Source organism: Erythrolamprus reginae, chromosome 1, assembly GCF_031021105.1.
Source record: "Erythrolamprus reginae isolate rEryReg1 chromosome 1, rEryReg1.hap1, whole genome shotgun sequence".
NCBI classification, from domain to species: Eukaryota; Metazoa; Chordata; class Lepidosauria; order Squamata; family Dipsadidae; genus Erythrolamprus; species Erythrolamprus reginae.
Window position 1 is genome coordinate 261,033,319 of NC_091950.1, and position 12,000 is coordinate 261,045,318.

Genomic DNA, 12,000 nt, shown 5'->3' on the forward strand with positions numbered 1-12,000 from the left:
TGCCTTACCTCCAACATTTCAGATAATTAGGGCTGGCTCTAAGCTAAGGGTGAGTAGGCACCAGCTTAGAGGCACCAAATTATAACGGGCTACCAAAAATCATGAAGACTTCCAAAAATCATAATTGAACAAAAGCAAAACAAAAACAAAAAAAACCCCGAGGAGTAGTAGACCCCATGAGCCAACATGCCTGCTGGATAGTTAAATACTATTTCACAGAATTATTACCATAGATGCCCGACCGGCGGCTTAAACCGCCAGCCAAAATTGCCCCCGGAGCAGGGGGACACTGCTGGCAGCTCCACGGAGCCCCGAACTTCTCGTTTTCTGTGAAACCGGAAGTTCGGCTTTTGGCAGCGCGCCAGGAAGGCACGCTGCATTTTGGGTACAAGGGGAGGTCCTTGATCGCCCTATTTAAGGGTGATCCGAACAGGACCTCCTCCTTGCCTAGACTGCCCCTGGAAGCGAACACCTGCCCACCCTCTGCTATTAACAGTGTGTCCTTTGGAGGTCACTTTGGGGCCAAATAGGAATTCTTTGCGGCCTATTCCACACTGACGGTACGGATGGATTGGTTAGGGGGTACAGCGCACATAGATGTCAGAATAGGCCTCCCTTTGGTCACTGGGGTTTGGCAGGTTAGGGGCGGAAATGGGCAATTAGAAGCGACTGCGCATGCTCCTTTGGGCATCCTTTTAAAGGGTGATGGACCGCCTCTCTCCAGGAACTAGAGGTTGGAACAACGTAGGGGATTGGATCACTGGATCCAATTTCCCTCGGGGATTGGAGGGTGAGCTTCTCCCACACAACTATGGGGCGTGGCTTGGATCCAGGATCCAGTTCACCTGGTTCAACAAGGAGTTTTGCCCAATGTTGCCAAGGAAGTTTCTGGCAGGAATTTCTGCCCCATTAGTTTTGGCCTCTGCAGGTCCTTAGTTATGTTGAATTTAAATATTTAAATTTACGTATTTAAAGTTACGTTATTTAAATTTATGTTAATTTAATAAAATGACCCTTTATTTAATCCACAATATGTCTCAGCATCTTTACTCCACTTCCGGGGCAACTCAGTGTTTCTTCGCTCCAGGAAGAAATAAACATTTTGCGCGCACCCCCAACTCTTTGATTGTTTGCAATATTTGGCATGTTTTCACTGAAAAAACTCAAGCGGCTTAGCAGCGTGATTGTGGTGTAATATGTTTAAGTGATGCCTTAATTTATTTGGCTTCATGATGTCTGCTGCCAACATTTTTAGACACAGTAAACATACCGGTCTTTCCTCACAGTGAAGCCAAGCACTTTTTATGCTTCATCATATTTCCTTGTCTTAGCTTTCGGGAGACTTACGTTTGTCTCATTATCTTTGTCTCTCTCATCCTTTCTTTTCATCCCTGTTAAATATTTTTCCATGGTGCCTCTTAAGGGTTTGTTATTTGCACTTCTTATCTCCTATTCTATGCTGTGTGCTATTGTTTGGTGCAAAAAAAAAACCTACTCCCTGTGGCAAAAAAACCCCATGTTTCCTGGGGTCATGTGCCCCCCCCCCCAGCATTGCTCCATGTCTGCCCAGGTGGGCTCACCCCATTATTTGAGAAATGCTGTGCATAGGTTAAAAATGGGGACTGGTGCTATTTTAACAACCTTTTATCTGAAATGGTAAATGGTTTCCTGCTTGATCCAGGGGATTGAACTAGAAGACCCCTAAGGTCCCTTCCCACACTCGTATTCTGATACTTACTGTGCAAAAGGGTGGAAATGTCTGAGAAAAGAAAAATGAAACCGTTTTCCAAATCTGAAAATCATAAAACTCAAAAACTCAAAGGGCACTTTTTTGAAATTCCTACCAAATGGGAGGATGAGTCAAATGATAGGGGGTGGCCAGTTATGACTTTGTCTAGGGTACAATATGTCTGCAGCTGGCCTTGAAAATTAAGCAATGCTGAATGCGGGCGACTGGCCCAAGGTCAGCCAGGCTTCCTGAGTATTGTTGGGTGAACCCAACAAAGTTCGGGTTTAGCGAACTCACCCAAACTTTGCCGTGAAGTTCGGGTGAGTTCACCAAACCCAAACCCAAACCTGAACTTTTGCTTGCGGCAAGCCACTGCAGCGTCCTTTTCCATAAAAATAAACAAGAAGTTGGGGAATTCCCCACCTCCTTTTGCTTCCTTTTATTTTTACCGAAAAGGATGCTGCAGCGATGCTGCAAGCAAAAGGAGGTGGGAAATCCCATGAAGGGATTCTGGGGGCGGGGCTTTGACATCACGGAGATTCCTTCCTCCCCGTTTCAGCCGGCCAGGAAGTAGTCTCCATGATGTCAAAGCCCCGCCCCCAGGAATCCCTTCATGGGATTTCCCACCCCCTTTTACTTGCAGCGCCACAAGCAAAAGGAGGTGGGAAATCCCACGATGAGATTCCACACTCTCCTTCTGGGTGGTGGCGTTTCACAGCATTCGGCCGAACCCGAACTTTACCTGAACTTTTTTAAAAGTTCGGGTTCGGTTCGCCCAACACTATTCCTGAGTCACCCTAGCCCTAACCCAACATGGAACATGCCTCACCGATGTCCTCTTTTGCTTGAATAGGTGCTGTTATTTCAGAAGGATCACTAATCCCATGCTTGTTGGCTGACAAAACTCGGAAAACATAGGATTTCCCTTCTGCAAGATCAAATACTGCATAACGAGGGGATCGGACTGGCACTTCAGCATTGACCCTTTGCCAAGTCCCACTGCCAACAACAGACTGTAAAGAAAAGAACAAGATCATTACCGCATGTACAGAGCTGCAAATGTCCTCAAAGTACTTGAATTAAAAGTACTTGAATTTAATGAACAATAGCTACACAATCTTCTGTTTCTTAGATAATCTGGCACATGGATTTGCTTGCTCTAGTTCAGTGATGGTGAACCTTTTTCTCCTCAGGTGACAAAAGAGCGTGTGCACATGCTATTGTGCATGTGCGAGTGCCCACATCCATAATTCAATGCCTGGGGAGAACGAAAACAGAATCCTCCACCCCCCAGGAGGCCCTCTGGAGGCCTGAAATGGCCTCTTTCCCAATTTCTGGTGGGCCCAGTAGGCTCATGTTTCGCTCTGTCATGGCTCCAAAAGCTTCCTTGAGGCCAGGGAAAGGTAAAAATGCCCTCCCCCATTCCCCTGGAGGCTCTCTGGAAGCCAAAAATGCCCTCCCAGAGCCTCTGTGCAAGCCAAAAGTCAGCTGGCCAGCACACACATGCACATTCGGAGCTGAGCTAGGGCAATGGCTCGCATGCCAGTAGATATGGCTGCACATGTCATAGTTCACCATCTCTGCTCTAGTTGGTGCCTGTGTTTGACTTTGATCGATAAATTCCTCCCCTTTATACAAATAGACAAATAGATTTTATTCAAACAGAGATTTTGATTTCTGACAGTTTTGATACCATTTAGAGCAATCTGAGAAATAAATATATTGTAAGCCTTGTTCAATTCTGTCATTATATGGTTTTTATTAGCCTAGCTATTTATAGATTAGTGATACCCAAACTTCCATTCCCAGAATTCCCTATTCAGCTTTCTGGATGTTGAAATTCACACATTTTAAAGTGGTCAAAGCATTGTTCAAGACTGGGAGTCCCCTTGGCCTGTTTGGAACTGAGCCACATAAGTGGTGGGTGAGCACGTATGCATGCACATCTCCATTTGCATGAGTGATAGGTGCTTGTGCTCACATGTGAAGCTCCATTGGTGTGAGTGGCGGGTGCATGTGCTTGCCGTTTTTTGCGAATGGAGCTGCAGACAGTCATGTGTGTGACACAACAGTGTCATGGCCATGAGGTGAATTGGAAGGGCAGAGCTGCCCCACGTACCTGCACCAGCTTACCTCAGGATTCCCACAGCCATGCCCCGACACCTGCCTCACGGCTGCAGCATCAGCACATTGCTCAGCTTCCTGCTGTGTTGCGGCTGCGAGTAAGTAGAAGTAGTGGGCCAGGAGCCACATGGGCCACTGCTGCACAATAGGGGGCCAGTACTGCTGCTGTGAGGCAGTTGTTGGGGGGAAATGACCTGGCTGTGGTGGCCCTGAAATAAGTCAGTGTGGAGCGCGTGGAACAGCTCCATCACCACCCTGCCTCACCTCACCTCATGGCCACGGCAGCAAGAGCAACCAGATGGAATGGGTGGGTGGTCAGCTGCACAGGCTGTTAAGTAGGGCTTATTTGGGGGAAGGGCTTATGTTAGGCACCCATGTAAAAATATGCTAGGTGTTATTTTTGGGGAAGGTCTTATTTTCAGGAAAATAGGGCACACACTTACACACACACACACATATATGTATATGTATGTATGTATGCATGTATGTATGTATGTATGTGTATATGTGCGCGCGCGTGTGTGTGTGTGTGTGTGTTTGTAGATTTTTGTGTGTTCACCCTAGAACAAGGACAGAAGCAACAGCCTGAAGGTGATGAGTGGGACCTCGTCGAAACGTTGCCAGAAATCTCTGAATCCTACACAGGAAGAAACCCGGATATGCCAAGACCGATATAGATATAGATATAGTTATAGATATAGATAGATATAGATAGATAGATAGATAGATGGATGGATGGATGGATGGATGGATGGATGGATGGATAAATCATTGCCCATGCTAAATGAATGCCCATGCCCATATTTGAGAAAGGAAGCTTAAGGTTGATACTATATGGAACAAAACTGTGACCGAATCTGCATGAAGAAGAATGTGGTCCTGAAATGCCATCCAGCCAAATGCCACTATAAAGCATGGTACCTTCTCGATGAAATATGATAGTGGGTCTCTGCCACGAGGATCAGGTGGATCCCAACTGAGAACGACGTATGTTCTGCTGGTTTCTGAAGCATGCAGGTTGGTGGGAGGTCCGGGAAGTTTAACATCACCTAGAAGAGTAATGCACTCAATAACTGTTCAGCTCCAGATTAATCTCCCAGGCTAGCATCGATGCAAAAAGTTGTCTTTCCAAAATATCTCATTAGAGCGCATTGCTCAGCTATTAAGGGCTCTACATCAGCTTTGTGATTTATCAAAGCTAATTTGTTTCCAGTTTGTGAAAAACCAAGCAAGAAGAGTAGCAGTTATTTTTCACAGCTGGCTTTAAAAAAAAATATTGAAGGAGGGAGGAGGAAATATTGCATTCATCTCCTGTGATTTTTGTTTAACTTTGATCATATTTGAATCGCTTTCATGTGCGGTACTAAATGCCCTGATAAAGTCTTAGTGCTTTATGCAAATAGAAGACAGGTTGATCAAAGCGTGGAGCCGGAGAATTTCTGCCTCTGAAAAATGAGCAAGGGAAAAAAATTTGCATGAAGGATCACAGCAATTAAATATAAAATCATACTGGCAAAAAAAGAGGATGATGTAGAAACCTCTCCTCGTTTTAGGAATTACAGTAAGAATCAGGGTAATATATGGCACCGGAATGAATTATCATTTTTTTGTAAAAACTGTGGCTGCTCTCCATTTGTCATCAAAGATCAACAGTTCAAAGAGAGGATGGAAGTTTTAAGATCCATCTGGAATGGCTCAGTTTGCTTGAATTTCTAGTCAGAGAAAATCCCCAGCAACTTTTTTAAATACAGTGTTTTCTTGACTTTTGCGGGGGATACATTCCAAGACCGCCCACGAAAGTCAAATTTCCACAAAGTAGAGATGTTCCCTTTCTTTCTTTCTTTCCTTCCTCCCCCTCTCTCCTCCATTCCTGGTTTTACTTACCCCCAGAACCCACAGGGGCAACAGGGCGGCACCCAGGGGGCTTTGCTACATTCACTGCGGTGATGGCGGGCAACAGAAGGCTCGGCTTCAATTGGAGCATACCAATGCTCCGAGAATTAAAGTGGTGGGATCGGAAGGCTGGGGCAGAAATTGAGCTTTTATTTAAGAAGAAGGATGGCTTCTTTAAAGGGGGGAGAGGGGAGGAGGAGAGATAAAATGCACAGTATTGTACATCCGGCAGCCCCAGAAAACCCTTGATGTGCAAAAAAACCCATGGAGTATTTTTTTATTAATATTTTTTGAAAAACCGTGGTATAGACTTTTCATGAAGTTCAGACCTGCATAAATCGAGGGAATACTGTACTATCACTATTGGGGCCTCTTGTAGGCATCTCCACACCTGTTTGCTTTCAAAAGCTGAGCCCTGATATATTTGGTAGGCAAAACAGCTCACCACAAAAGGAGGAAAAAATAAATAAAACTTGTGACTTGATTTGCTTTAACTATTATCACCGAGCATTTTCTAGACACCAAGAGAAACATCGCATTGCATTTTAGCACATTGTACCTATATGTTTCGGACTGCAATTTGAACTTGAAAGAAAATAAGCCCCATGCTGATTAACTATTCTGGTTCTCTAAGTTTCATATTCAAAAGAGAGGGGGGAAAAGTGTTTCTTCTCTGGGAAGACAAATGGTAAAATATATTTACACTGTGGCCTTAAACTGCATCAGCGGGTATGATTTATGGTGCTTTAAACTCTAAAGCGCTGCAACAAATTGAATTTCTTAAGATACTGGTGGAAAACCAGAAAAATTAAAGTAACAATACTGGAATAATCCTGATAATGCAAACATGCAGAATGCTTACAAGCACAAAATGAAAATGGAATTTCCTGATACTCAAAGCAATAATCACTCAAGAATGTATTGACTTAGTTCTCGAGTTTTCCTCCTAACCAAATTCCTCACGTAGGCAATAAGAGAGATGCACATGTTTAACTCCATATTAAATGCATAAAGAAAGGAGTCTAGCCAGAAAAAGAAATTTGAATGTCAGCCTGAAGACAAAAGTTTTAGTAACGGCCACAGAAGTACTGTGGGTATGTCTATTATCTTGCCTCTGTAGAAGTCACGTACCTTCAAAGTCATCATAGTGGAGGATAATGTCCCTGCCTCCCTCCATATGAATAGCTGAAGGTGGAAGAAAAAAAACATTGTTTACATTTAAGTTTATGTACTAATAGAACACCTTCTGAAAATTACATTGAATCATCTTCTTTGTAGTATTCGATTGCTTCTCAGCTATGCTGGGCTTTTCTATTAGCATCATTAGACAAAGTTAGATGTTGACAGCTCTACCATTTGCGGTTATTAATTCAGATGATGCTAAAAGTGAACAAACTCTTAAAAGATTATTCTGAACAAATTCATCAACTGACCAGAGCGTCCTGTCACTCAGGAGAAAAATGAAACAAGGATGAGGCATAATATAATGTATCAGTGGAATCTTTTCCGTATTGTATCAGAGAGCTGGACCACTGCAGGTAATTCTCACCTTATGGCCCCAACTGAAACCAAAATTCCCACTGGTGAGCAAGGCAGCTGTTAAGAATCGTGCCCCATTTTACCATTATTATTATTATTATTATTATTATTATTATTATTATTATTATTATTATTTCCCATGGTTGTTAAACTAGTCACTGCCATTGTTGAGTCAATCAAGGGGTCATTAAGTGAATCTGGCTTAATGATCTGTTGACTTTGCTTGTCAGATGCCTGGGAAGATTACAAATAGTGATTGTATGACCCTCAGGACATTGCAATAGTCATCAATACATGCCAGTTGCTAAATCCTAAATTTTGATCACATGACCTTGGCGATGCTTCAGTGGTCTTTAAGCAGGGGTGGGCTGCTGCCTGGATGAGGGTGAACGCAGTGGGGTAGCGAAAATGGAGCTCCACCCCAAAGCACCCAATTTGCACTGAAAGAAGTTGAAAGAAATGCAGGGCATCCTGTAAAAGCCATGCCCACAGAGTGGTAGTAAAAAAACGTTGTAGCTCTTCACTGTCTTTAACAGTAAAAAATGATCATAAGACACTTTTTTCCAGTGCTGTTGTAACTTCAGTCACTAAAGGAATGGTTGTAAGTTGAAGATTACCTGTATACAACATGTGGGACAACTGTTAAGTTATTGGCCATAATACTTCACAATGGAACCTCCACATCTCCCTCCCTCCATTCATTCATCCATCCATCCATCCATCAGCCCCCCTTCTCTCTCTCTCCATACAAACATACCTTATTTACCCCCAAAATAAGACATCCCCTGATAATAAGTACAGTCAGGCATGGCAATCAGGCCAAAGGCTTTAAATAGAAATTTATAACCATGTGTATTTTGTTATGAATTAAAGTATATGTGTGGATGCATTGTGGGGAAAATCTTTTTTTAAAAAAAAATTAAAGGCCAAGGGTGTATTTCAGGTTCAAAAAATATAAGAGAAGATCTTATATTAAGACATGGAAACACGCGGAAGAGGCCTTCATCCTGCAGTGGGTAAAATGCAATGGATAACATTTATTTATTTATTTATTTATTACTTAGATTTGTATGCCGCCCCTCTCCGCAGACTCGGGGCGGCTCACAGCATAGCACAACAATTTATAACAAATCTAAATATAATTTAAAATATTTAAAAGAACCCCATTTTGCTAACAGACACACACTCAAACATACCATACATAAATTGTACATGCCCGGGGGAGGTGTTTCAGTCCCCCCATGCCTGACGACAAAGGTGGGTTTTAAGGAGTTTACGGAAGGCAGGGAGAGCAGGGGCAGTTCTAATCTCTGGGGGGAGTTGGTTCCAGAGAGTCGGGGCCGCCACAGAGAAGGCTCTTCCCCTGGGGCCCGCCAACCGACATTGTTTAGTTGACGGGACCCGGAGAAGGCCCACTCTGTGGGACCTAATCGGTCGCTGGGATTCGTGTGGCAGAAGGCGGTCTCGGAGATATTCTGGTCCAGTGCCATGAAGGGCTTTAAAGGTCATAACCAACACTTTGAATTGTGACCGGAAATTGATCGGCAGCCAATGCAGGCTGCGGAGTGATGGTGAAACATGGGCATACCTAGGTAAGCCCATGACCGCTCTTGCAGCTGCATTCTGCACGATCTGAAGTTTCCAAACACTTTTCAAAGGTAGCCCCATGTAGAGAGCATTACAGTAGTCGAACCTCGAGGTGATGAGGGCATGAGTGACTGTGAGCAATGAGTCCCAGTCCAGATAGGGCCGCAACTGGTGCACCAGGCGAACCTGGGCAAACGCCCCCCTCGCCACAGCTGAAAGATGGTTCTCTAATGTGAGCTGTGGATCGAGGAGGACGCCCAAGTTGCGGACCCTCTCCGAGGGAGTCAATGATTCCCCCCCAGGGTAGTGGACGGAGAGATGGAATTGTCCTTGGGAGGCAAAACCCACAGCCACTCCGTCTTATCCGGGTTGAGTTTGAGTCTGTTGACACCCATCCAGGCCCCAACAGCCTCCAGACACCGACACATCACTTCCACTGCTTCGTTGACTGGACATGGGGTGGAGATGTAAAGCTGAGTATCATCAGCGTACTGATGATACCTCACCCCATGCCCATGATGATGATGATGATGATGATGATGATGATGATGATACATACAAATAACCATACAAGCATACATGGGCTGAAATCATAACCCCTTGAGTAGCCATATGTAAGCTGCCTGCAAGCCCGATTTATGGCCAGCCCAGAAACGAAATTTAACCCACCCCACTCATTGAGCAGCAAGATTTCTCCTTTATATAATTTCTCCCAAAGAAATATGGCAATTCTTTTTTTCTTACTCTGTGACCTCTCCAGGTCTACGGGGTCAAGAGCTGCCACAGCATCAGAGGATCTTGAGGGCCGGCTGACCCCTGCCTGGTTGACGGCCCTCACTCGAAATATGTAGGAACGTCCTTCCAACAAGCCAGTCACTGGATATTTGCATATTTTTACAGGAGCATCGTTGCATTGCACCCAGTTTTCGGTACCCACTTCACATCTGCAAATAGCAGAAAGATGGAAAAGAAAAATTCATTTTCAAGATTTTTCTAATAATCCACTTGAGCTGTGAGGATGATTGCTTTAAACTGGCTGACTGGTGAATCAGAGGCCGAATATAGTTGAAATGAAGTATAAAATAATAGGCACTAGGGTAAAATATTGTAACTTCACATGTATACAGTGAGGAAAAAGGAAATTATTGTGGATAACTCATGAACATGGACAATCAAAATGATGTTAATTGGCTTCCAAACATTAAGTACAACCAAGCAGTTGTGGTCCTGCTCCTTTTTATATACTGTCACTTTGAAGCTTTGGATAGCAATAGCAATAACAGTTAGACATATACCACTTCATAGTGCTTTACAGCCCTTTTTAAAATGGTTTATAGAGTCAGCCTATTGCCCCCAACAATCTGGGTCCTCATTTTACTGACCTCAAAAGGATGGAAGGCCGGTCAGGATTGAACTTTTGGCAGTGAGCAGAGTTTACCTGCAATACTGCATTCTAACCACTGAGTTACCAGGGCTCCTGTGCATCTGATGCACCTCCTTCAAGCCCTGAAATTTCCTTGGCAAGAGTTCAAAAATGGTTTGTTCTTGCCTCCTTTTTAGGGTGAGAAGAATGATTGTCCCAAGGTTACTGAACTGGTTTTGTGCTTAAGATGGAGCTAAAAGCAGGGTATCCATATTTCCATGCTGGTGCTTTAACCATCAGACCAAACTAACCCAAGCACTCTTTAAATAGCTTTAAAGCAGAATTGGATAACTTAATGGATGACAGATCCATCAAGGGCTAGCAGTCTTGAGATGCAAGATAGAGGATTGTGTGCCTTGAAATAATAATGGCAAGAGAGGGGTATGTTTCTGTGCCCCACTTGCAAGTCCCCTTCAGGCATTTGGCAAAATGTTAAACGAAGTTGGTCCTTGACCCAAACAGCAGGACCGCTGCTATATAAGTTGAATATGATATATTTCCCAGGAAGTGAATATGACTCAGAAATATTTGACAATTTGACCTATAAGATTATGTGGCATGGAGAAAGCATGTGAAAAGCTCCTCACACATATCTTTAGCAGGTCCACTGAATATACATTCAAGAAGTGAAGTTGATGAAGATTGGACATCAGTCATTGGGGGTAAATAAGATCAGGAGAACCACTGTGGTCTGGGGTTTAACATGCTGGTTTAAGAAACAAGAGACAGTGAGTCCAGCCTTAAGGATGGAAGCCAAATGCCAATTGCTTTTTCTCAGCCCCTTGAGTTATTTCACCCCCTTGAGTTATTTAAAATAATAATAATAAAGACAGGATAAAAATCAAATAAATAAAATAAAATAATCCCACTATCACCTAACAAAAAGGGAAATTAACATATTAACTTAACAAGTAGGAAGCCAAGGAGTAAGGAACTAAATGGTTCACTTGGCAATTGTGATCACCAGGTAGCAACCTGCAGAGAAGCATGTGTAGTGCTGTTCATGTCTAATTATTATTAAATTATTAATGGATAATTACAGTGACTATATTTTCTCAGAAAAAATAAAAGAAAGACCTGAAACGGGAATAAATCTGATGCATTAGATGAGAATTATATACGTTAAAATTTTGCTTTATGAAAGATAATTCAAGAGCAAAACAAAAAATTTACATATATATTCTAATAAAAATATCTAAAATTAAACAGTACATATAAATTTATTTGAAAAAATACAATTCAGGTTCTATAGTTTTCAGGATTGTACATTAAACGGTGCCATTTGCAAGGTAAAATTACCAAAATAAAGAATTCACATGAGTTTTTAAAAAATACTATAAAGCTGGAAGAACAGCTTTCTGAGATAAAAGGACTGACCTTTATTTATTTTTTTAAAAAGGTATGTGGTCATTCTATCCAAAACAGCCTTTCAGGTCTTCTCTGCTAATTAAAGATGTGTGTGTGTGTGTGTGTGTGTGTGTGTGTGTGTGTGCACGTTTGTGTGTGTGTGTGTATGTGTGTGTGTAAATCAATTCAAAGAGACTTGCCCTTAACTAGATATTTGTAACTTGTTGAAAAACCCACAAAAGGCCGTACATTCCACTGAAATAAAACTTGAACAATATTATAGTAACTTGACACAGAAAGCAAAACCTACATCAAATACAAAAACTGTCTTTCAGCACTGATACTTTATTTGCAATAT

At 42.7% G+C, this 12,000-nt stretch overlaps 1 protein-coding gene across 1 annotated transcript in view; it reads right to left on the reverse strand.

Annotated features, from left to right (window-relative positions):
• The window catches only part of MYOM2 (myomesin 2), a 106,357-nt gene that overhangs the window by 65,157 nt on the left and 29,200 nt on the right, over positions 1-12,000 (reverse strand). The window contains exons 11-14 of the mRNA XM_070738708.1: positions 9,617-9,816; positions 6,878-6,931; positions 4,775-4,902; positions 2,559-2,742 (exon numbers count right to left, since the gene is read on the reverse strand). Of these exons, the coding sequence (XP_070594809.1) occupies positions 2,559-2,742; positions 4,775-4,902; positions 6,878-6,931; positions 9,617-9,816 (566 nt within the window). The remainder of the gene's footprint in view (positions 1-2,558; positions 2,743-4,774; positions 4,903-6,877; positions 6,932-9,616; positions 9,817-12,000) is intronic.